The 22,113-nt window shown below is 40.5% G+C and overlaps 1 protein-coding gene across 1 annotated transcript in view; it reads right to left on the bottom strand.

The window, feature by feature from the left end:
- Positions 1-22,113, bottom strand: part of sema6bb (sema domain, transmembrane domain (TM), and cytoplasmic domain, (semaphorin) 6Bb) — a 182,650-nt gene that overhangs the window by 52,699 nt on the left and 107,838 nt on the right. Inside the window, exons 6-10 of the mRNA XM_084722985.1 lie at positions 19,261-19,359; positions 15,081-15,171; positions 12,504-12,623; positions 10,182-10,270; positions 9,101-9,318 (exon numbers count right to left, since the gene is read on the bottom strand). Of these exons, the coding sequence (XP_084579111.1) occupies positions 9,101-9,318; positions 10,182-10,270; positions 12,504-12,623; positions 15,081-15,171; positions 19,261-19,359 (617 nt within the window). The remainder of the gene's footprint in view (positions 1-9,100; positions 9,319-10,181; positions 10,271-12,503; positions 12,624-15,080; positions 15,172-19,260; positions 19,360-22,113) is intronic.

The following is a 22,113-nucleotide window of genomic DNA, read 5'->3' as shown; positions in this document are numbered from 1 at the left end:
TTTATGAAAGGTTCTACCAGCAACCAAAAAGAGTTTTCCTATGCAGAAAAGCCAAAGACCCCTTTGTGGTTCTAGTTAGCATCTTTATTTCTCAGTGTAAAAAGACAGAGGAATAAAGAGAGCAGTGTCAGGATAAGATAAGGAATGAGTTTTAAAAAAAAAAACATCCCATGCTTCCTGCTCCGAGCCTCGACTCTGTGCTCTCAATGTGTCCTTGTCAGTGACTAATGGTGTGCGTGGTGTGAGAGCTAGTGACTAAGTGCTAATACCTAAGTGATATACGCACACTGAGACAGACCTGCGAGACTGAGTCACCTGCAACATGCTGCTACATAAATCCCACACATACCCCATCTGCTTCTTTCTTTCTTTCTTTCTTTCTTTCTTTCTTTCTTTCTTTCTGTCTGAAGAAATAAGCGTCCAGCTGGTGATTTGAGGATCTGCCCTCTGTGATTCTGCGGCGGCATTTCTGTTTGAGGGCCCCTTTGAAAGCCACAGAAGGGTTTGTTTGGGAAGGCAGCGCCCGAAGGCTGGATTTTTGGTTGCAGCGGGGAGCCGTGCTCTCCTGATGTGCCATTTGATCAGGTCATGCCGTCTCCCTCAGTACTTATCATTCATAGGCAGGGATGTGACTCAACCCGGGCCAGTGTGGCAGAGCTGCAGGCGTATCTGTGGACGATATGCCGCGTCTCTCAGGACCGCAGGCACCAGATGTTACGTGCGACATGTCTGCCAGCTCTGCACCGGTGCCAGCTTGGCTTCCTTTTTCTACCTTATCCCACCTCTCCGCCCCCCCAAGCATCTCTTTCTCGCTCACTGCGGGTCACTGAGTTTGCTCCGTGTAGGGCTGCATGTCTAACAGAAGTAAGCCAAAAGGCCTCGAGCTGTTTTTCTCTTTGAATTCTTTTAATTATCCTCATTTTCACTCTGTAGAAGTCTCTTGTTTTTGTTTTGTAGCACATACGAGTTCTTTTCTTGTACACAAATTTCAGTTTCAATCATTTTCACAGCTACGCTCATACTTAGGACTACTTCCCATTGTTTACTTTCTAATTCTGTCTGTCCATAGGCATTTGTCCTTCCCTCACTCTTTCACCTTGACTGGGGGGTTGAGTGACAGGCTGTCCAGGCTGGATGCATAGGGTGTCCATTTGAGAGGGCTGCTGTGGAGTCTAACATACTTCCTCACTGTTTAACAAGCTTACTGACAGCTTCGAATAACACGGTCCTCAGGGAGACATGATGCCTCGTAGGAGTGGATGAGGAAGAGGAGAAAGAAGGTGGGAGTCAGGGGAGGTTTCAGTGTCTATCCTTTAATAAGAGGGTTTAACTCTGATAAATTGTAGAGACTTGACATTTTCCACATCATCATAAATATGGAAAATAAAGACCTTGTGAAATATGGTACCCATTAACCATATGGGGGCTATATCATTTCTGTTCAAATGTTTATAACTCTTAAGGCCAGAAATTCCACACACTTAGTCTGATTCTCTATAGTACAAACCTGCCAAGTGAACTATTTACAGTAGGTCTTTGTATATTTTCGGATAGATTTTTTCATAATTTGAGCACTTTTCTCATGTCTTTTTTGTTTGTTGACTTCATGATTGACTGGACTTGATTTCCATCAACCCTGGCATGGAGCAAGAGGGTTTTCTGATTAGCTCTTTTTTACCCTTTTCAGTAAAATCAGATTAACAGTTTGGCCGCCATGATGGAATAAATGTTGCCATGAGCGTGGCCTTGCACTAAACTAATGACCTTTAATCCCATAAACATAAAGTGTGTTTTGTTTGTTTAGTAGAACAGGGCCCCACCGGCATTTTAAAGAAGTAGTTTGACTTCTTGGGAGATATACTTAACTATTTTGTTGGAAAGAGTTAGATGAGAAGAATAATACCGTTCTGATGTCTGTAGGCTAATTACAAAGCTGGAGCACAGAGACTAGCTTAGCTTAGCCTAAAGACTGGAAACAGAGGGAAACAGCTAGCCTGGCTTGCCTCAAATGTAAAACAAATCTGCCAATCAGCACCTCTTCAGTGCAGTAATTAACTGAAAATTATAATCTTGTTGTAAACTGTACAAAAACTGAAATATGTAAGCAACAAGTTGCAGTTTTCAGGCATTGCTCACGATTTCTTGTTTGGAAGCTTTGACTATATAAAGATGAACGACAGGACAGTGCCTCAGAATATCTTGATCGCCTCCTGGTGGCTGGCTGCCATACGGGTCATAAATCCTGCCTCATATAAATTTTTCCAAAAGATGTTTTCTTTTTAGGTAGTTCTTATAACTCTGATATTTGTTCAGGTTTTCTGTATGTGCATCGCTGGGAGCTCGATTCCACGACTCCATCTCTGATCACTAAAGTGCAGATTCTGGCTCCAAATGACGTCACCAGCATAAGATGTCAGTGCCCTTTTCTGGGATTTTTTAGCTTTATTTTTCATACAGTGGGAGGAAGTGGAGATGTGTCATACATCTTTGTATAGTCAGTCTTCAGGAGCAGTGACTTGTTTGAGGCTTGTTGTGCTGTTGCCCTCTAAAGCAAATACCGGTAAGTTAATTTCCCAAAATGTCAAGATAGTAGTAAACCTATAGGGGGCATCACAGATGCCAAAAAGAGGTGTTTTCTTACCTGGAGGACAAGGTCATTTATGTGCACTATTTTAACTCAGTGTGACAGTCTTTACTGAGTTTTCTGTCATTTACAAAAGTACTAGTTTCCCTCCTCTCCTCCGACTCCCATGTGTCACTGAGGCCCTGGCTCTGACCAGTCAAATCTTAGCCCCTTTACACACACACACACACACACACACACACACACACACACACACACACATAGAGCAGAGCAGAGGAGAGACAGGAGAAGTGAAGGCAATAATGAGTTGATGACAACTCATTACCTTACTGTGTCTAAAACCAAACATGGACAGACTTTAACACTAAAACATCAGAAATTTAGATTTTTTAAATATTTCATATTAATTACTTTCAACTTCGGCCTTTATTATGAGACTATTTAGACATACTAAACTTTTACCCTTAATCTTCATTTTTACTTTTTCTTTCTTTACCTCTACTACACTGCCCCTCTCCACCACCATCACCACCACCAGCTGAACTCCTCTCTTGAATTCAAGCAGCCCAATTTTTCATACTTTTCCTTGACCTTTCCACACCAAGTCCCCGTGGGTATTCTCTTCTCTCACTACTCTCGCTATCCCTGCCAACATGGACGAGCAAACACCTCAGTAACATCTCTGTATTTTTCTTGTGACATGGCTCTGCTGTCAACTTAAACATGGTCTTTCCTTTCCCATACCCATTTCTCAAGTGCTAGCTAGAAACCTAACTATGTACTTTCCTGCCTTCTCCTGCAGGCCCGAGGGGACTAGCTTGCACATCTGTTCATCCTCCCTTGTGTCACACTTCTCCTGGCACTGTAAACCTGTTCTCCTCCTGCTCCTTGTCCTCCTCGTTTCCCACCCCTTTGCTGTGTTCTCCCACAGGGACATCCTGCTGTCTGACCCTGCTGTCACGTGGGATTCTCTACAACCAAAACCAAACGTGGCCTCCCAATCTTAGGATGCACTAGATTTACTTTTCTTTGCATGGGATGTTTTCCCCCGCATTCCTGTGTGGCTCCATTAAGTCTAATGAGCCCACGTCAGTCCACTCCAGCAGCAACAGACATTTTCAGCTTACCAAAACAATAGCTAAGAAATAATAATGAGAACTGTTGGTTTTCAGTACCAGTCCAGTCAGTACAGCATGATGACAGTAAGCCTTCCATTTGACATCTTGCACACATACTGGGTTTATTTGAGTTGCTAAATAAAGTAGAAAGTTCTTTTCTTTCTTCTCTCCAAACGTCCCATATTCTTGTTATTCTCTCTCTCTTTTGAGTTTGCTGCTGCTCCTTACGCCTGCTTGACCTCTTGAGCATCAGGAGCGTGAGTGCAGTAGGAAATCCAAGCTGTTCTTTCATCCCTGTTTGAGAGGAAGGGCCCGGGGCTACAGAGGTGGATACACAAAGGAACTGACAACTGGAGGCGATTTTATACCCTAGAAGAAGAGTCTGAAGCATGCCACAAACTCAGAACAGTTGAGAAGCTGGTATGTGGTTGTAAAATTACATTCGGTTCCAAAAGGGTTCTTCCTGAAGGGTTGAGGTTCTACCCAGCACCATCTTTTTCATTATTTAATCAAAGAGTCTAACCACTAATTTCCAGTGGCACGGCTACACTGCCGCCGATTCACAGCCATTCTAGACAATGCTTGTGTTTCCACCAGAAGCGCCGCAGCATGTTTCAGATGCTTCCCAGAAGCGGCTCGGCGCTCCGCTCTGCGGAGAGTACGCACTAAGTCTATTTTTGACGGATACCGTGTCAATTAGCACAGAGCAGGTTTAACGGGTAGGAAGTCAGGCACAAAAAAGGCAGGGAAAATCTGGTTAATTTTCAAAATAAAAGATTCCGTGCAGACTCACAATCATAATGACAGAGAAAATAAACTATTTAACTATGTACCCTGCTAATCCATTAGGAAAGAGGACTTAATCAACAAAATCGGAGCAAGTAAACATAATCAGACGGGCAAAACGCTCCGCTGCTGAAACGCTTCTGAAATGCTGCTGGTGGGAACTGCAGTCACTCATATGACGGAACAAAACCACGGCGCACTCGCAACGTCACAAAGCCACATCTGGTGGAAATCCCCGGAAAGAGTTCCATTAAGAGCCCTCTTCATCCAAAGAACTGTTTTTGGATGGAAAAGTTTTTGATTGTCAAAAGCATGAAACCATCATTATTCCAAGACTGTACTCATTGAAATTGAACCGGCTCCGTTCAAGATTGTTAAAATCTTGGTTTCTAGTTTCCACCAATTTGGAGCAGAGCCATTGTAATCAAGAGTGTCATCAACAGACTATGTTATTTTTTCTTTTTTTTTTTCTTTGGTTCCAGCTGGAAACCAACTTTGGTTTTCAAATCAGATTTTTGGTGGAAATGTTTCCAGCTGAAACGATTCCAACTGGTTCCATGTTGGTGGCCTATGAAAAGTTTCCAGCTGGAAACTTAAAAAAAAAAACATTTTACTGGGAACCAAAAAGGGTTGTTCTAAGTTTAAGAACCCTACATGGTTTTAGTTAGTACCTTTATTTCTAAGAGTGTAATCCTGGAGTACAGTATGTGGGCACAGAAGGGGATGAGGAACTCCTGCACATCCAGGGGAGACTCCAGGAGGGCCCAGTAAAACCTCATCCTGTCACTCCCGTACTCCAGTCCCACATACGCTGCACAGGGCCAAATGGCAGGAGAGAATAGTTCTTCCCGCTCTCCCAGGTCCTGCTTCATGCTGGTTTCACTGCACGCTGCCAGCCAAAGCAATTTGTCTGGCAAGCACTTAGCCAGTGTGGCGCGGTGGGCCACACGGGGGCCAGTGGGAGTTTTGCAGCTCACCTCACACATTCTCGCTTTCTCTTTGTGTTCATTTTCCTCCATCGCGCACGTCCTTATCCATCCATCTAAACCTCCTTTTTTTCTCGCTCCCTCTTTTGGCTGGCAGTTATTTAAAATAGGACCCAGTGGCAGTTTACCCAGGCAGGGGAGTGTGTGTTCAGCTGGTTCTCCTCTGTGGCACGCTGTAAATGCTGTTATCTGGGAACCATTGTAAGTGTGTGTGCATGTGTGTGTGTGAGAAGCATCCATCTGCCTGTGCAGGCAGTGGCCCCTTCGCTCAGCATAGCCCTTTCAAACACGCAGATAAGATGCAGCTGATGAAACAGTTTTAGATCTCAAAGAGCGAGGGACGCACGTGTTGTCCATTATTGACTTCCTCGTCCTTGAGTTTCTCATCCATCTCTCCCTTTCTTTATTCTTCTTGGTCTCTTCTCCCTTTTCATATTTGCTTGTTCATTGCTTCTCTTTTTACTTCCCTTCTTCGTGTCTTGTCTCATACTGGGAGGTTGGGAGCCCACTGCTTTGAGACACTGTCCTACAACTGTTATAGAACTCTATTTTTCTATGCTTAAAAACTAGAGATGGTATTATGTCGGAGCAGGTGATAGTTATACTGCTGCATTTAAGTGAGAGAATGTATTGATTTTAGACCAGAGTCAAATAGCAGCCAGTTGCAGCGATTTGTCCATGTTTGCTTCAATGTGTTTGCACTAGCAGACACAGTAAGTGGTGTCAGGATCGGTCAGATAGTGTAAGATAAATGGAATATCACAGAAAAAAAAATACTGAACACTTTTATATTATTTGAGCCACTTAAACTGCAATATACTGGCTCAATACCTTATTTTTAAGTATGTTTATCCCTGTGCAATCTGAAGGATACATGAAGGATGTTCCCACAAACATGCACACTACAATGTCCCTTGTGATAGGTAAGATCACATTTATCTTAATGTTGAAAAAATAGCCAAAAAGCAGTATTTAGTCATCACTTTCGACTAAGAACAATAAGCACCTTACTGTACACAGGGCTCAAAAAACAGTTTTGTTTAGCCACACTTGCAGCAGGAGGAACTGATCCTTCGCTAAGCCCCGCCCTCCTGAGTTACTTTTGCTAGACCTGTTAAGTTTTCCGTTCTCACACTGCACGTCTGCAGTTTAAAGTGATTACAGTGGCAGATTTAACAGCAGATTCTCATTTCTAACTGCTGACCATTGATTTTGTTGAATGAAATGATGACTCTCGTTAGTAGATATCATTAATATAGCTAGCTAATGTAAGCTAATGCTAATGTTTTAACTCCTTAAGTCAGATGAGAAGTCCATCTCCCGCTGACTTTTAATGTTTCCATCTCACGCATTTTAAAACACCGACTCTGTAAAAGAGTCTTAAATATGTAAAGTTACTTAACAGATATGTACATGATATAACTTTAATGCTAAAAGACTTTGGTTAAAACTAGCTCACATCCCGTCAAACATTGGTCAGACGATGAAATATGATGGAAATGGAAGCACAGAGATTAGATTGAGTGCAGGACCGTAATCTAACCCGTCTAAAATCTCAGAGAGAGATGCGTCACTGTTGGCCCACTTTGATTATGCACCAGCCCACATCCTCTTCCTAAAACCCCATACATAACAGATCCTCTGGGAATGAGCCATGAGTTTTGCATATGCAGAGAAATCTAACACAAGTTTGTCTTGAGGTAACGAACTTGCTAATGTTCACAGATTACATTAGAGCAGATAAAGACAATCCATTCCTCACATGTGTGCTTTTTACATGAAAGACAACAACTACTAAAAAGAAGCCTCATCCCACTGGCAAGTTTGAGAAATTTTAAGACTCAACACTGCTTTGAGTCACTGTAGAACATTAGTGCCTCTCTAATGTAGAAATAAAATTAAAAAGTATATAGTATGTGTAGCTCACATAAATATTTGTGTCACATTCCTTTGTTCTCTCTGTTGTTCAGTTTCTCTGGTTTTCTTTTTGTGTTGTCTTCGGCTCTGCAAATACTCTCAGTCTCCCATAATCCCCCATTTATCAGGCCGCATCCCTCTACCCCTCTCCTCTCACCTTTTTTCAATTTAATCTTGTCTTTCAACAAATCACCCTTTTGTCCTCAATGAAAGCTTTCCATGTGTCTTAAATTACTCTGTACCCTACAATCCTGACCTTTGTAACGCCACACAGCCCTTTTCATTTCTCTGGAGCTTTGCCTTGGCCTGTAGGAAGCCTTGCTCTTTCCAGCTTCATAGGTAAAAGAATAAACTATTGGTGGTCCACTAAATTTTCAAGGTGAGCCACGTGAGTGCTGCTTCACACTGGGTGTCTATCTCAGTCTCCGTGGGAAGTACGTCCAGGTGTGTTTCTATGTCTGCGTAAATCTTAAAAAAAAAACACTCTGTGTGATTGAATCCCCTTTTCTCTTTCCAGAGAGGACATAGATTGAAATCCCTCCACATCAGCCCCCTAAGTCACACATACACACATAAAAGCCTCTTATTTGAAGGCAGACAGGTTGAGTATTGATCTAGAGCAGCGGTTCCCAACCAGAGTCTGCGCTTGCTTTGAGGTACGTGGAAAGATTAGGGAGCAGTGAAAGTCCTCATATAGAGTCGGCTGGAACACAACTATTCAGAAAGCAAGCTGAGATTTTGAAGTTGCTATCCAAAAGTAATAGATAGATGATGAAATAGTTAGCTAAAAGTAACGTCTGAGGAATTTCAAATAATTCACAAAGTTATGGATAAATTGTTGAAATAGCTAAAAATAGGCTAACAGAAGAAACTGATGAAATAGATAGCTAAAATAAATGGATAAACAGTTAGCCAGGAGTAATGAACAAATGGTTAAACTAGTAAGTTAAGATAGTAAACAGTTAATAGTTGAAAGTAATGAAAAAGGGTGGAATATAGCTAAAAGGAACAGATTAAAACTTTACATAGGTAGCTAACTGAGATTAAAAGAAATAAAGAGTACACAACAGCTAACTAAAAGTAATTATTAAGTTGTTAAAAAAAAGCTAAAAGGAATAGATAAAAAGTTGAATTAGTTAACTAAAGGTTCAGATAGTTAGCTGAAAGGAGCAGATTAACACTCCAAATAGATAAGCTAACTGATAAGTAGAAATAGAGCTAAAAGTAATCAAATTAAATAGTTAGCTAAAAGTAATTTGAAAGTGGTTAAAAGTCATAGATAAGCAATCAAAATAGATAGCTAAAAGTTAAAATAGCTGGCCAAAAATGATGGATAAATGGTTAAAATCACTAGCTTGAACTGATTAACAGTAGAACTGGCTAAAATATAAAATAGAAATATAGAATAGAATATAGCTAAAAGGAAAGGATCACCTGTTCAAATAGTAGCTGAAACTGATTTGAAATACAGCTAAAAGCAACAGACAATCAGCTGAAATAGTTTAATTCAAAGTAATGATTAAATTGTTAAAATAGATGGATGTGCTGATGAAGGTGTACTTGAATTCATCAGACAGGGCTCTGGGTGTAGACCTGACAAAAACAGGATGGGAACCAGTGATCTTGTGTGCACATTCTTGAGAGAAAAAAATGCATCGTTTTGTGTTCTGTAGCTTGTTTACCGGCACGTCAGTATGTCAGTGTTGTACCTGTTAGCTGGTGTGGAGAACACCCCCAGGATTATGTCCCTGCCGTGCATCCTGATGATGGGGCTGGTGGAGTGGAGCAGGTTAAAGTAGAAGTGGGAATCGCCGGGGACGGAGCAGTTCAGACGGGCCTTCAGGAATGACGTCCACTGCTTCTCCAGGACACGCTGAGAGCCACCCTGATCTCGTTTGCACACCCGCGCCACACGTGACACCACCACCTGCAGGCCGTTAGGCACGGACAACCACATGTAAGCATAGAAAATGACTGTGCACAATACATTTGCAACATACTGACAGGAGTATCTGCATAGGCGCAGCTCACATGTAACTTCAATGATTAGCTGGGGACTTCCGATATATTTCCCTGGCTTTGAGTTTCATCTTCAAAAGGGCATATTTAAAAGCTCTTTTCAACTCCAAGGTGATCTCTGAAAAGTCATTTGCATGCTATTTGCAATGCGGAAACCCTGTTTTTGACAGATCATTGTTTTATAATGGTAAATTTAATATCAATTATTCATGAAAATGTCAGCCCATCTCAAATTTGCTCCTTTGAACACCCTCATCTACACAACGGTGATGCTGTTTAAGTATCCATTTACTCTGCTCTCTATAAACATGTCAAAGCCCGAGACCTTGTGCAAGCACCTCTCCCCAAATGTGAATAGCTAATTTATCAGAGAAACCGGTTTCCTGAAACAGATATTTTTTTCATAAAGATGTATCCCCAGCTCCGGTAAGAGGAGGAAATATACAGAGTTTCTATAAAAAAGAGATTTTCTCAGGTTAATGTAGACATGAGTTGTTTGCTCAGACCGTGATTTGTTGGATTAGATATGCAGACAAACAAATACGAGGATGAAAGGTCATCGTAGCCGTGGGAACAGACTTGATATTGACATCCAAATAATAGCAGCAGAGAGATATTAGACTGGCATCGCCTTTCATGGTGTTGCATTTTAACGACACATTCACATATTCCTCTGCAGTCCTTTTAAAAGATGTTGTCGGAGTGGGCCTGCAGCTCCTGTGTGAATACTGTGAGTTCAGATAGATGCTTTCATCAGAGTGACTTCTATACCTTCTCCAAGTAATTGAACTCCATGGCTATCTCTCTGAAGAAGAAGTAGATGTGAGGTCCCCACTCCACAGCGCTGACAAAATATGGCTCTATATTGTGAGAGAGAGAAGAAGTGAAAAAGAAAAAGGGGAAATGTGTAGTAGAGGTGTGAGCGGAGAGACAGGGTTTAAAGGGATAGTTTGGATTATTGATGTGGGGGGTCATATAAAGTGTTTATCGACTGTCAGTGTTTAGCTACAGTAGACGCCAGGCGGCACACCCCTGGTTTGGAGGCGCAGAGAGGGGCCCCAGCACAGAAGCTAAGCAATGAACTGATTTGCACAGGGTCAGCAACAAAAGGTATTTTAGCCACTTAAAAAAGGTTTGCCTAAAAAAAATCTATATCAGTTTACGTGTACAGAATATTTATAATATTTTCACTGCTTTACTTTGCCGTCAGACAGCCTTTTCTGATGGGAAACAATGAGGGTGTGAGCAAAATAAATTGTGTACCTGCTTCAGGCATGTGCACACGGATCAGGTATCAGAGGCTACAGTTGACATTTAGGCAAAAAACATGGTATAAATGGCATCTTTCTGGATTAAATTTTAATGTCGTGGCTTACGGACACTTGGATTATACCACATGAGCAGTTTGGAGACATTTTGTGTTTTGTTTTGTTTTTTTGGTGTTCTTTTTTTACATTTTAAAACTGGTCACTATTCACTTCAATAGTACTGGAATGGGCTGCAGCGCTGTTTTCCACTGAAGCCCTGGGAGATCTAGAGATCTTCACCCATCCTCACATCAGCACAGGGGTGAGTAGATATTGAGTGAAATTTCATTTTTGGGTGAACTATCACTTTAAGTGAATCTAAACTATCCTTTTATAACACGGAAGTCACACAATAACACAAACAAACTAACAGGTCGAGAGAGTGCTAGACCAGGAACTACCATGTTCTGTGAGGAAAAATGACTAAAATACCTTTTGTTAGTAAACCTGTCCCCAGCGGTTCATCACTTAGTGCTTATGTTGGTGCCCCTCTCTGCTGGGGTATGCTGACCAGCATTTACTGCAGTTAATACACTGATTATCGATATGTACCTCATACAACCCCACATCAAATAAACTACACCTTTAATGAAATATACATGGACCATGAGAAAGCATACAGCAAACATTGTCTCCATTTGCAAATGCATCATTCACTCCCACGACACCGAGGTAACATGAGGGCAGTGAGAAGGAGGCCCAGGCCACGCTTAATTTCATTACATGGTGAAAGGGGATTTCACACCAAACAATAAGCGCATTATGACTCCCTGATGTTTCTGAGAACTCTGTTTCACGCTATGCATTTCAGTGCTATTACACCCGGGATCGGCTATAAATGATGTGTCTGATACTGTGTTTTTTTTTTTACTGTCCCATTGTCATCGTAAGGTTAAATCATGATGTTGACGGTCTAAACTCTGTCAGGGAGCAGTAAGTTTGACAGCCTCATGTTCAGTGACCTGAACACAGAGCTGTCAGGCTGCTGACTCAGCCTTCTGCTACTGACACATGTATTGATCCTGCGTGCCGCTAAGTGATGCAGACACACACTCAAAACATCAGACGAAAACATTGAAAAGCAGACGCAATGCTGACGAGAAGATGTTAAGGTGTTAAGACACATCTTAAAGGGATGGTTTGGATTATTTAATGTGGGGTGGCGTTAGGAACTTATTGATAGCCATTAGCTACAGTAGATAGTGGTTGACATGCCTCTAGTTTGGAGAAGAAGAGAGGAGTTTTGATTTTTTTTCCAATGAGAAACCACCATTATACAGGCCAAATACCGATCTCTCCAAACCAACCTAACGCCACTGATTAAATCAGCAATTTAACCTTGCAGAAGAGTTGCTGGTCTACTGCTGCCTTGACTTGTGTTCTTGACGTGAGTCTTTTGTATTTTAAAGGGACAGTTCAGATTCACCAAAGTCACAAAATAACACAAACAAACAAACATATCGGGGCAGCAGTAGACCAGCAGCTCCCATGTTATGTGAGGTAAAATGATTGATTTTGCCTACGGAGTTTGGTTACTTTGGTTTTTTAGATGAACCTAAATGACCTTTTGTTGCCGACCCAGTCCACAGCAGTACACTGCTTAGATTCTGTACTGGTGCTCCTCTCTGCTTCTCCAAATTGGGGGTGTATCCACAGCCATCCACAGCAGCTAATACACTGACATGCATTACGTATCTCACACAACCCCACATTAAAAAATCTGGACTATTCCTTTAATAGGTATACAGAAGCACACATACACACTCAGACACATGTCTGTAGGTACCTCTGAACCACTTGGAGTCGTGCTTGACGGTGCGCAGAGCGGGACTGTCCCCAAGGCTACGGTAGATCACTGCATCAATGGCCAGGAAGTCTGTCACTGTGGCTGTAAACAGATTCCCCTCTGACACACACACACACACACACACACACACACACACACACACACACACACACACACACACACACACACACAAACACTAGTGAGTTGGCAACAGAATAACTGCAGACAATAAAGCTAGAGTGAATGTTGCTGTATTATGAAAGTCCTGCATCATAAACATGACATGGCTGACCACTCAACAATGTAATTGCAGTAACATAATTGCAACTTTGCAGCACTCCCACACAAAAACAGCATTTTTTTACTTCCAGCTAATATCAGATAATGGGCTGATGGCTGAACAGTAATGGCTCCCTACAGTTTAAGCCACAGAACTCTGTTGATTTGATTATAGTGAAGTGTTTAAATATGATGAAGTAAACAAAGGAGCTGAAAACATCTTGTTCATGGAGGAACAGTGGATATCATGCCTTTTGCATTCTTTAAGTTTTTCTCACTTTTTTTTAATGTATGGTGGGCTTATATGTCTTTGGACCACATCAGATAACTGTGTAAACAAACCATGATTAATTCCACCTGTGCATATTTGAATGCACATCCATGAGAACTAACTAAAGGCCCAATAATACCATGTATGCATCAATAATACCAGGCTATGCATCAGGGAGTGTTCACTCATGAAAATGGCATCAAAGAGTAAAAAGAAGAAATTTATAAGTTTGGAGATTGAAGTCCTGCTTTGGGAGATCCATAAAGGAAAGTCTATAACTTTTTACCAGCGTTAGCAGTGAAATTAAGAGACCTGCTATCGCTGAGGAATGGGGAAAAAAATAGCGAGTGCTGTTAATGTCTTGTTACCTGTGGGCCATACTGTCATTGAAATAAAGAAGACATGGTTCAAAGGGGAAGTCTCCATCACAGAGACGGCTGGCAGAATATGTGTCATGACAGGTGATGTTGTGCTGTCAGTCATTCCAATAGAGGATATTTCTCCGTGCAGAGTAATCCTGCATATCAACATAAGGCCTGACATTAATGGTAATTTAAATCATACGATATCATTAGGCCATATGAATAGATTTTGAATTATATCAAAATACTAATTGCAGGGTCAAACAGGATAATGTCAACATAATTATGAAGTGTAATTGATATGGGATTTTCAAACTAAAAAATTGCCCCAAAGTAATGAAATATACAGTCATTAGTGAAAAACATAGGTTTAGACAACAGCAGACTAATTGTACATGACTCCTACGACAGGTCTGGACCACTTGTAAATTGTGTTGGTGCCTGAGAGAAAATTCAAAATAAGAGAAAATCAATGAATGCAGGAAGTTCTCCTAAATCACCCATCCAAACCACTTCCGTGAAAAGCAATCATAAATATGTGTTCTGAGTTTGTCACAACACAGCAAAATGTGTTATTAACCACCCAGCCAAATCTGAAAGATTGAAGTATAAAGTATATGAAATGATAAGCAGTTTCCTCGCCTCTGAAATGGTGGGGGCGTGTCTGCTCTGCTCTCCCAAGTGTCAAATATAACTATGAGAAATCTTACAGGAAAAATCAGAGACTGTTGTACCACATCCTACAGTGATCCCAACATCGCAGATCCAGCTGTGCCACTTGACAGGTGGATCGTAGTCCGAGCTGACAAGACACGATACATAAGACTTCAACAGCACGAGGGGAATATACATCTCTGAGTCAATGATGCTTGATGGACAGTGTTTCTCAGTTGTTGAACTTTTTACATGAAGATGTCGACCATGTTATCATCACCATCTTGATTCTGCCGTTTACCCTGAGCATGATGCAAATTCAAAAAATGCAATTCAGAATTATTTCCTGGGTGTATAGATGTATATTTATATATGTAAATAACTATACATTGTTTTATGTTATTTCTGTTTTAGATTTTATCCTCTGAATTTAATTACTACCTGAATTTTGTGTGTAGCATGGAGGAAATACATATTTTGTTGTTCAACCAAAGGAATCAAGGAGTCAAAGTCTTATTATTCTTGTGACCTTGATTCCTTGCTTGCTTTATTGGACCTGTGCAGATGTACACGTTTGAGCCACCAGAGCCAGAGTAGAATCATCTTGTTCCTCTCAATCTCCAAGAAAATGGTCATTTTTTGGCATCAGGTTGTTGGAACTGAAGTGAGCATTGACTGCTGGGCTGACAGTCTGCTCATCACTTGCACTGCTAATGCTAAATGCTTATGCATCCTGGTTGATATAGTTTCAGGGGACGTATGAGTCCATTATGTCATCGAGCCATGATTCTAGTGCGCCCCAACAATCCTGAGCACAGAAACAGTCAAAGTCCATAAAAACAATTTTCTGAATTCACTTTGCACATTTAAAGAACAAAACAGTTACAAGTACAAGTGTTTATTGCATGAGGCCCATTAATATTCTTCAGTGATCCTCAAAAATAAAATATGTGACAGCACATAGTGTCACTGCGCTGTGTGATTCAGACTAAAACAAAAGGTGTGTCTTACCTGCAAACAGAGCAACGTTGGCGTGTTTGGGGTCATAGGGGCACCTCGCCATACCACTGACCGTGTCTCCTACCATCTCTAGAGTGTCTCCCTGTTACGCCACACGCACATAAACACACACACACACACACAAATATACATCAATCAGCAAACTCCAAACAATATGAATGAATCTACAGCAGCATCATGAAAACAAGCACCAAGGAAGAAAGGCAATTAGGGAGTGTTATCCTGAGTGCAAACTAATGATTTACTGCCGGCAATTAGGCGCAGCAGCTACAACAAGCCAGCCACATTCTCATGCATAAATAAAACACACAAACACATACCGAGTTCCTTCCATACACCAAGTCACACAGTCTCAATCTTTTACACACTCCTGCAAAATTTCTCTTCTGCATCTCTCTCTCTCTCACACACACACAGACACACACATTCACAAACACATCCAGTACATTTAGCCAAAGGCAAACTATTTCAACAGAGTCTAATTCTCATCCACGGCTGAAATTTATAGGTGTCATTTCATTAAAAACTTGCTATAAATAAAACAGTAGCTAGCATCGCTAACTAGTCCCCAGAGAAGCAGACAGCCTATCAGGAGGAGACAGGTGTGTTATACGCTGTGGTAGAATGTCATTAGTGGCTGACAGATAATGGGTCAGGTACATCTCAGTGTTTCACTGTTGCGTTATGTTTGAAATGTGAGAGACTGAAAATAACACTTATCTGAAAAAGCCTTTGATAGTGAAAGGATTTTTTTTCCTCTCACTTTCTCCAACTCAACTGCCTTCAACCCTCATTTAATATTCCTGCAGAATGATGTGAAATCAGCCAAGCCGATGATTAATATTCATGTGTAGTTTTTCCTTCCACAAGTTTGAAATCGTTACCGTAATTGAGCGCGACAGGGATTGGTCGGTGAAGTGGAGCACATTCAGCTGCATGGTGGCGGTTTCAAAGCTTCACACTCTGACAAACATATTTTGGACAGAGTGGAGGAAATATTCAGTGTACAGTGTGTCTAATTGTTTGAATCAGGTCAGTCAACACTTAGGGTGCATTCCAGTCGGCTACTAGGTCCCTGCAAAGTGCACTGCACAGTACTGTACTCAGCCATGTTCAGCAAGGCTCCAGGAACTGCAGGCAGCAAAAGATGCTCAGTTGAAAGGCACTTCTGAACTGTGTAGGAAGGAAATGAACAACGGCTCTTCAGTTTGCTGGAAGTTGACAGATTATTAGGGATGTAACAATACCAAAAGCTGTCCTTTATTGATGCATATAGCATTTATCTTTCATATGATATTAATTTTCCTTTTAACTTAAACTGCTTCTGCTTTCTTTCATTAGTAAAATAAAAGTAAAGTAGCAGCCGTGACCGACGCATTTGCAAAAATGTCATGAAATGTCTTTGACAATGAATGCTTGAATTATTAATAAATTATTAATGTACAATTTAAAAGAAGTAACAATGCCGCAGTCAGTAGCTGTCCTTTTATGAAATAAAATAAAAATAATCAAATAAAATAGTTAACCAGGTCATTTTACGATAAGTATATATTGCAATATTGTGACATTTGATATATTGTTACATCCCTAAAATATTTTTGTATATTTTTTAATTCAAAATTAAGTTAATTAAATAATTAAAATGTAATTTAATATTTAATAATATATAATATAATCATATTTAATTAAATTATCAATTTAATATTTTGCATTTATATTTTGTATATAGTTAATATATGTCTATATGTAAGTATTGTTGGTGTAACTAGCATTACTATAATTATCAAGGACAACATAATATAAATATTACATAATAATAGTCTGTATATAATCAACATGATAATAATAATTACATGTAAATCCGTGTAACATTATGCTGTGTTCAAATTCATGAACTCATAAATAGAACATCATTAATTAGGAGCTGACAGAAGATTTCAAATGGGTTCATCTCATAAACACAATAAACACTATCAAATCTGAATACAGCATTAATCTCTTTAGGAATTATACCTCACATCTTAAATTGAAAAATCAAATCCCATTTGTTCAAAAGTTACATACATTGTAATAGAATACATGTTGTGATGATATCAGTTTTTGTTTTGTTTTCGTTCATATTTTATTTTTGTAATGTAAAATTTCCACAGTTGAAGCAAAAGGTATGCAGGTGTTGAACATTAACAGGCTAATGACAGGAGGAACGATGTCTGTGTTGGTGATGGTGCAGGCTGCTCCAAATGGAGGAATTTTGTTGAAGGAAGTTCTCTTAGCTGACGTTCCCCGAACAGGGAGCAGGGACTATTTCTTATGTACACTGTGGAACAGAGTGCAGCTTTGCACTTAAAGCTTGAACCCTTCTGCCTCAAACTGGGGAACTGCTTTGCTTTATTAACCACTATAGCAAAAGAAATCCAGCCAGGCAAACAAGTCACGTCGCCCCCCCCCCACCTCCCCCACCCATACTCTTCTTTACTTCCCCTTCTCCCGTCTGTGTTCTTCTTGATTATCCGTCTCTGACTCTCAATGATAACAAGCTCGGCAGACCACAAAGTTTAACCACCGAGAAATAACAACTGTTGTATCTCAGGAAAACAAGGCACTGGAGCTGCCAGACAACAAGGATAAATAAGTCCTGGGAAGGAGGTCGACACCACCTCGAGTCCTGAACAAACAACTCTAATCAAGCTGTAAATGTTCACCTGAGCAGGCGAACCAAGGAGAGATAAGGCAATTACCAATTATGTCAAACCAATCATCGTGACTTCATATTAACATTATCGCTAGTTTGGGACTAGTGCAGCTCTCCTGATGGCTGAAAAGGTCAACAAGACCTTTTGCCTCACCCACCTTCAGGTGTTATGGTAATAAAATGTTGAGCCAGGTATTATGGTTATAGAAGGTTGGTGATAATGCAGATCAGAACAGCACCTACACATCTCAACAGCAACGTAATCATTATCGCCTTTAATATTCAATGTAAGGTCGTCACTGTCGCAAGATCAGTGCGGAAGCTAGCTGTGATAGTACCCATCTGTCACTCAAAGCAGGCCTTCATTGCATTCAAATGGGTGAGTTATATAAAATTTCACCCCACGCACATCAATTGCCATCAATGGGAAAATCAGCTGTAGAGAGAACCTCAAAACATGTTTATTTCTGTTGTAAAGTTGGCCATTTTAATGTAGGGGTCTATGGGGATCGACTCACTTCAGAGTTTCTGGCACTTCAGAGTCGGCTGTATTTTTCTGCCCTGTGGGTTGTCACTCGGTTTGATGTGTCTTAACTTGTAAGCTGCTGTGGTTTGGGTCGACTATTGCGCCATTTTAGGACAACTCAGGAGAATGTGAGTGTTTTTTGGTGCTCTCTATGACCAGTTTGGCTTTGCCCACTCTGGTCGCATTGGGTTAGGGTCTCATCACCGACTGTATCTGCTGGAGTTACATGTAGTGTCTCATCCACATCTGTTGATCTCCATGTAATTGTGCATGTGAAAAAATGAGTCACTGCAATCATCTGACTAGCCCACATATGTTGTATTTCTAGCTGTTGGGAGGGAGTGTTATTCTATTGTCTGTGTATTCACATTGAAATTGTGACGTTGATTTGAGCTCCACCATTTTAGGGATCAGCTCCACTTCTATGCTTGCATGCTAACTAACCTAACCGAGCACTTAATCTCCCATATGATTTGTATATCAATTACCCACCCAATGTTGCATTGAATTCCTAACACTATTTTCCTTGCATGCCAATGACTCCACATGAACTTGAATGAGTCCCAAGCCCCTTATCCTGACTTGTCGAAGTTAACCATATTCTCATTTAAAGCAGTTAAACCAGCCTGACCAATAATACTGCTATATTTACTATCTTCTATAAAAAAAGAAAACATCTGTATTGGCTGTGATTTGGCTGATATGGCTGATAGATTATTGGCAATCAGGACCTGTAGTTTAGACCCCCAAGAAAAACAATACTCTACAGCTGCCACTGATTTCTTCCCATGTTGTAGCTCCCAAAAACTGTAGGTTAGGCTAAAATTGAAAGGAAGCAGATGTGATAAAGTTCACTCGCTTAATATGTCATCCAAATCTGGATGCCCCGCCCACACACACTTCAAACCTCATTCTGGCACCACCGCCTGCATGCATGTTCAGTCTTTACTTACAGTATAGTTGGCACAAAGCGGGTTGAAGGCGTTGGTCCCACACACAAACAGGCCTCCTTGTCTGCTGAGCAGCACCTTCATGAAATTACGGCATTCATCCTGCAGGAAAAGGGAGAAATAAAGAGAGGGTGAGCTTAATATGCAGGAGGGGTGAAACTGAAGGGAAGAAAGGGAAATGATGGAGCGAATAGAGGAAAAACTGGGTTTATTTTTCAGACACTGATTATCCAAACCGCTCTGTGAAATGAAGCTTTTCAGTTGCCTGATGTGTGGAATTATCACGCCATTAACGCTGTCAATCATATTGGTACAGTCTGAACGTAGCCTGCAGAGACTTTAAGTGTCTACCCTCTTCACACATGCAAACACACACACACATTTACAGCTGCCGGTGACTGACAGACGCTAATCCAAACCAGCTTCAGGATTTTAAAACAAGCAACAGATTTAAGGCTAATTTCTCTACTGCGAGGCGTCAAACTACATGAGGCTTACTTAATGACTAAATAAACCCCAGTCACAGTTTCATTATTCCGTGCTTATTCTTTGAAATGAGCAGTCGTGTAAGCGCCACATGACTTAATAGCTGCTTTTGCCCCACAGTGCCACAAAGTAATAAATGTTGGTGTAGTGAAACTGAGAAAAATGACTTTCAAGTTAATTTGCTGCCTCAACAAAAGTATAGTGTGTCAGTGTGTTTATAGCAGAAATGACTAAACATGTGTAACGCAGCTGTGATGATCACACAATGCTGCACTGGTTCCATTACATTTACCCAACTATTTCAACCATTTAGATAATATGTTTAGTTATCGATTTTAACAACTTTATCCATTATTTCTAGGTATCTTTTAAAACCATTTAACCATTACCTCAAGCTAACAAAGTTTTATCCAATACTTCTAGCTTTCAACTGTTTATTCATTATTTTTAGTTAACTGTTTAACCATCATCAATACTTTTAGCTACGTATTTCAACTGTTTAACCATTGCTTCAGTTAAGATTTATCCTGTACATTTAGCCAACTATTTCATTTATCCAAAGCTTTAAGCTTCAACTGTTTATCTATTAACATTGCTTTTAGCTAACTATTTCACCTTTACCCATTGCTAGTTAACTACACAAATAGGTATGATTTATCACTTTTAGCCAGCTATTTCATTTATCTAACTCTTCTATCTATCTATCTCAGTGGTTTACCCATTTCTACTTAACTATGTCAGTCTTTTTTCCATTGCTTTTAACTAATTACCATACGTTTGGTAATTATCATTTAGCTATGTATTAACTGTTTGTCCCTAAATGTTACTTTTAATTATTGTTACTTTTAACATTTTATCCATTAACATCAGTTTTTCTATTTAATGATTTATCCAATACTTCTAGCTATCATTTGGCCATTTAGTCAATATTTCAAACAACCTATTTTACCACAACTGTTTATCCATTTTATTAAATTTTTTATCTACTTGAAAGTACATTTAAGAGTTTGAAATGTTTATTCATCATTTATTTTAACAATTCATACATTTGCTAACTATTTACACATTATACAACTCACTGAAAGAGTGATGCAAAGTAAGTAAGAAATAGTTTTTAAAAATGTGTGTGTGTGTTTAGAGTGAGAGGTGATGTACAGTAGATCACTGATGAGCAGCCGCCAACAACACCCCTCCCCAAACTTCTAGTGTTCCAGCCAGGATGGCACCAGCTCTGCTTACACACACACACACACACAAACACACACAAACACACACACACGCACACACACCAGATGGGGTCGACTTCAAGACCACCACCCGCACTGATGTCATCGGAAAGAGAAGTATGGCCGGAGCAGAAGTGGTGGTGATAGCGGGTATGTCAAATGACAAGTCTGTATGTGTACAGTGTGAATGTGTGTGTGTGTGTGTGTGTGTGTGTGTCTGTAAGAGATCAGAGGGAAAGCAGTGATATGAGAGGTGGGTGAGTGTTATTCCAGATGCTCCACCCTACACCCTTCTCAACCCCTCCACCTTCCCACTTCACTCCCTGCAGGGTTCTCGTTTTTCAGCTGCAAAAAAACAGGAAAGAAGGAAGTGTTTTCATGTGTGAGTGTAATGAGTGTGTGTGTGTGTGAGTGTGTGTGCGATGGGGTGCAGGGGGTGTGTCAACTGTGAGGTGTAAATTTCTAATGGCGCAGCACTGTGTGACAAATTGAGGAGCGGCTGTGACAGTATTTGCGTGTGTGTGTCACTCCCCCACATGCAGCATGTGTTCATGTGTGCCTGGTGCATATATCTCTCTGTGTGTATATATATGTGTGTGTGTGTGTGTGTGTGTATCACAGCACAGATGCATGCTCATGTGTGAGAATCATTTGCATGCTGTTTGTCGGTGGGGTTGCAGTCTGTCAGCTTGGTCAGAGCTGTAATCACAAAGCCAGATGAAGCACTCTTAATAACAACCCAGTCCAACTGCCAGCATCTCAGAGAGCGGAGTAAATACTTTGAGGAGCCAAACCACTGCACAAATGTGCACTTTTGGCAGCTCTCGAAAACATAAAATGAAGCATTTCATCAATAGAGGGTAAAAACAAGGGTCGATCCCTCATAGAAGCTCATCTATTGAGCTTTGATTTCTATTTGCACTTTACAGACATCGTCAAAATTCATCCCCCTGCTGCGTACATGCTTCTCATTAACCCTCATTCATATATTCCGGGAAGCAATTTGGCACTTGCAGGTATGGCTCTTTCTTTATTCAAAGTCCAATTCAGTCAGCAGGATTACTGTTTTACTATGGGTTCCACATTAAAAATTAAACCAATTACAAAGGATCAAGCGGTGAATAAATGAATTAAATAATTATAT

Source organism: Lutjanus erythropterus, chromosome 7 (genome assembly GCF_056507025.1).
Source record: "Lutjanus erythropterus isolate fLutEry1 chromosome 7, fLutEry1.hap2, whole genome shotgun sequence".
Taxonomy (NCBI): Eukaryota; Metazoa; Chordata; class Actinopteri; order Lutjaniformes; family Lutjanidae; genus Lutjanus; species Lutjanus erythropterus.
The sequence above is the reverse complement of the archived record's forward strand: the minus strand, read 5'-3'. Positions and strand labels throughout refer to the sequence as shown.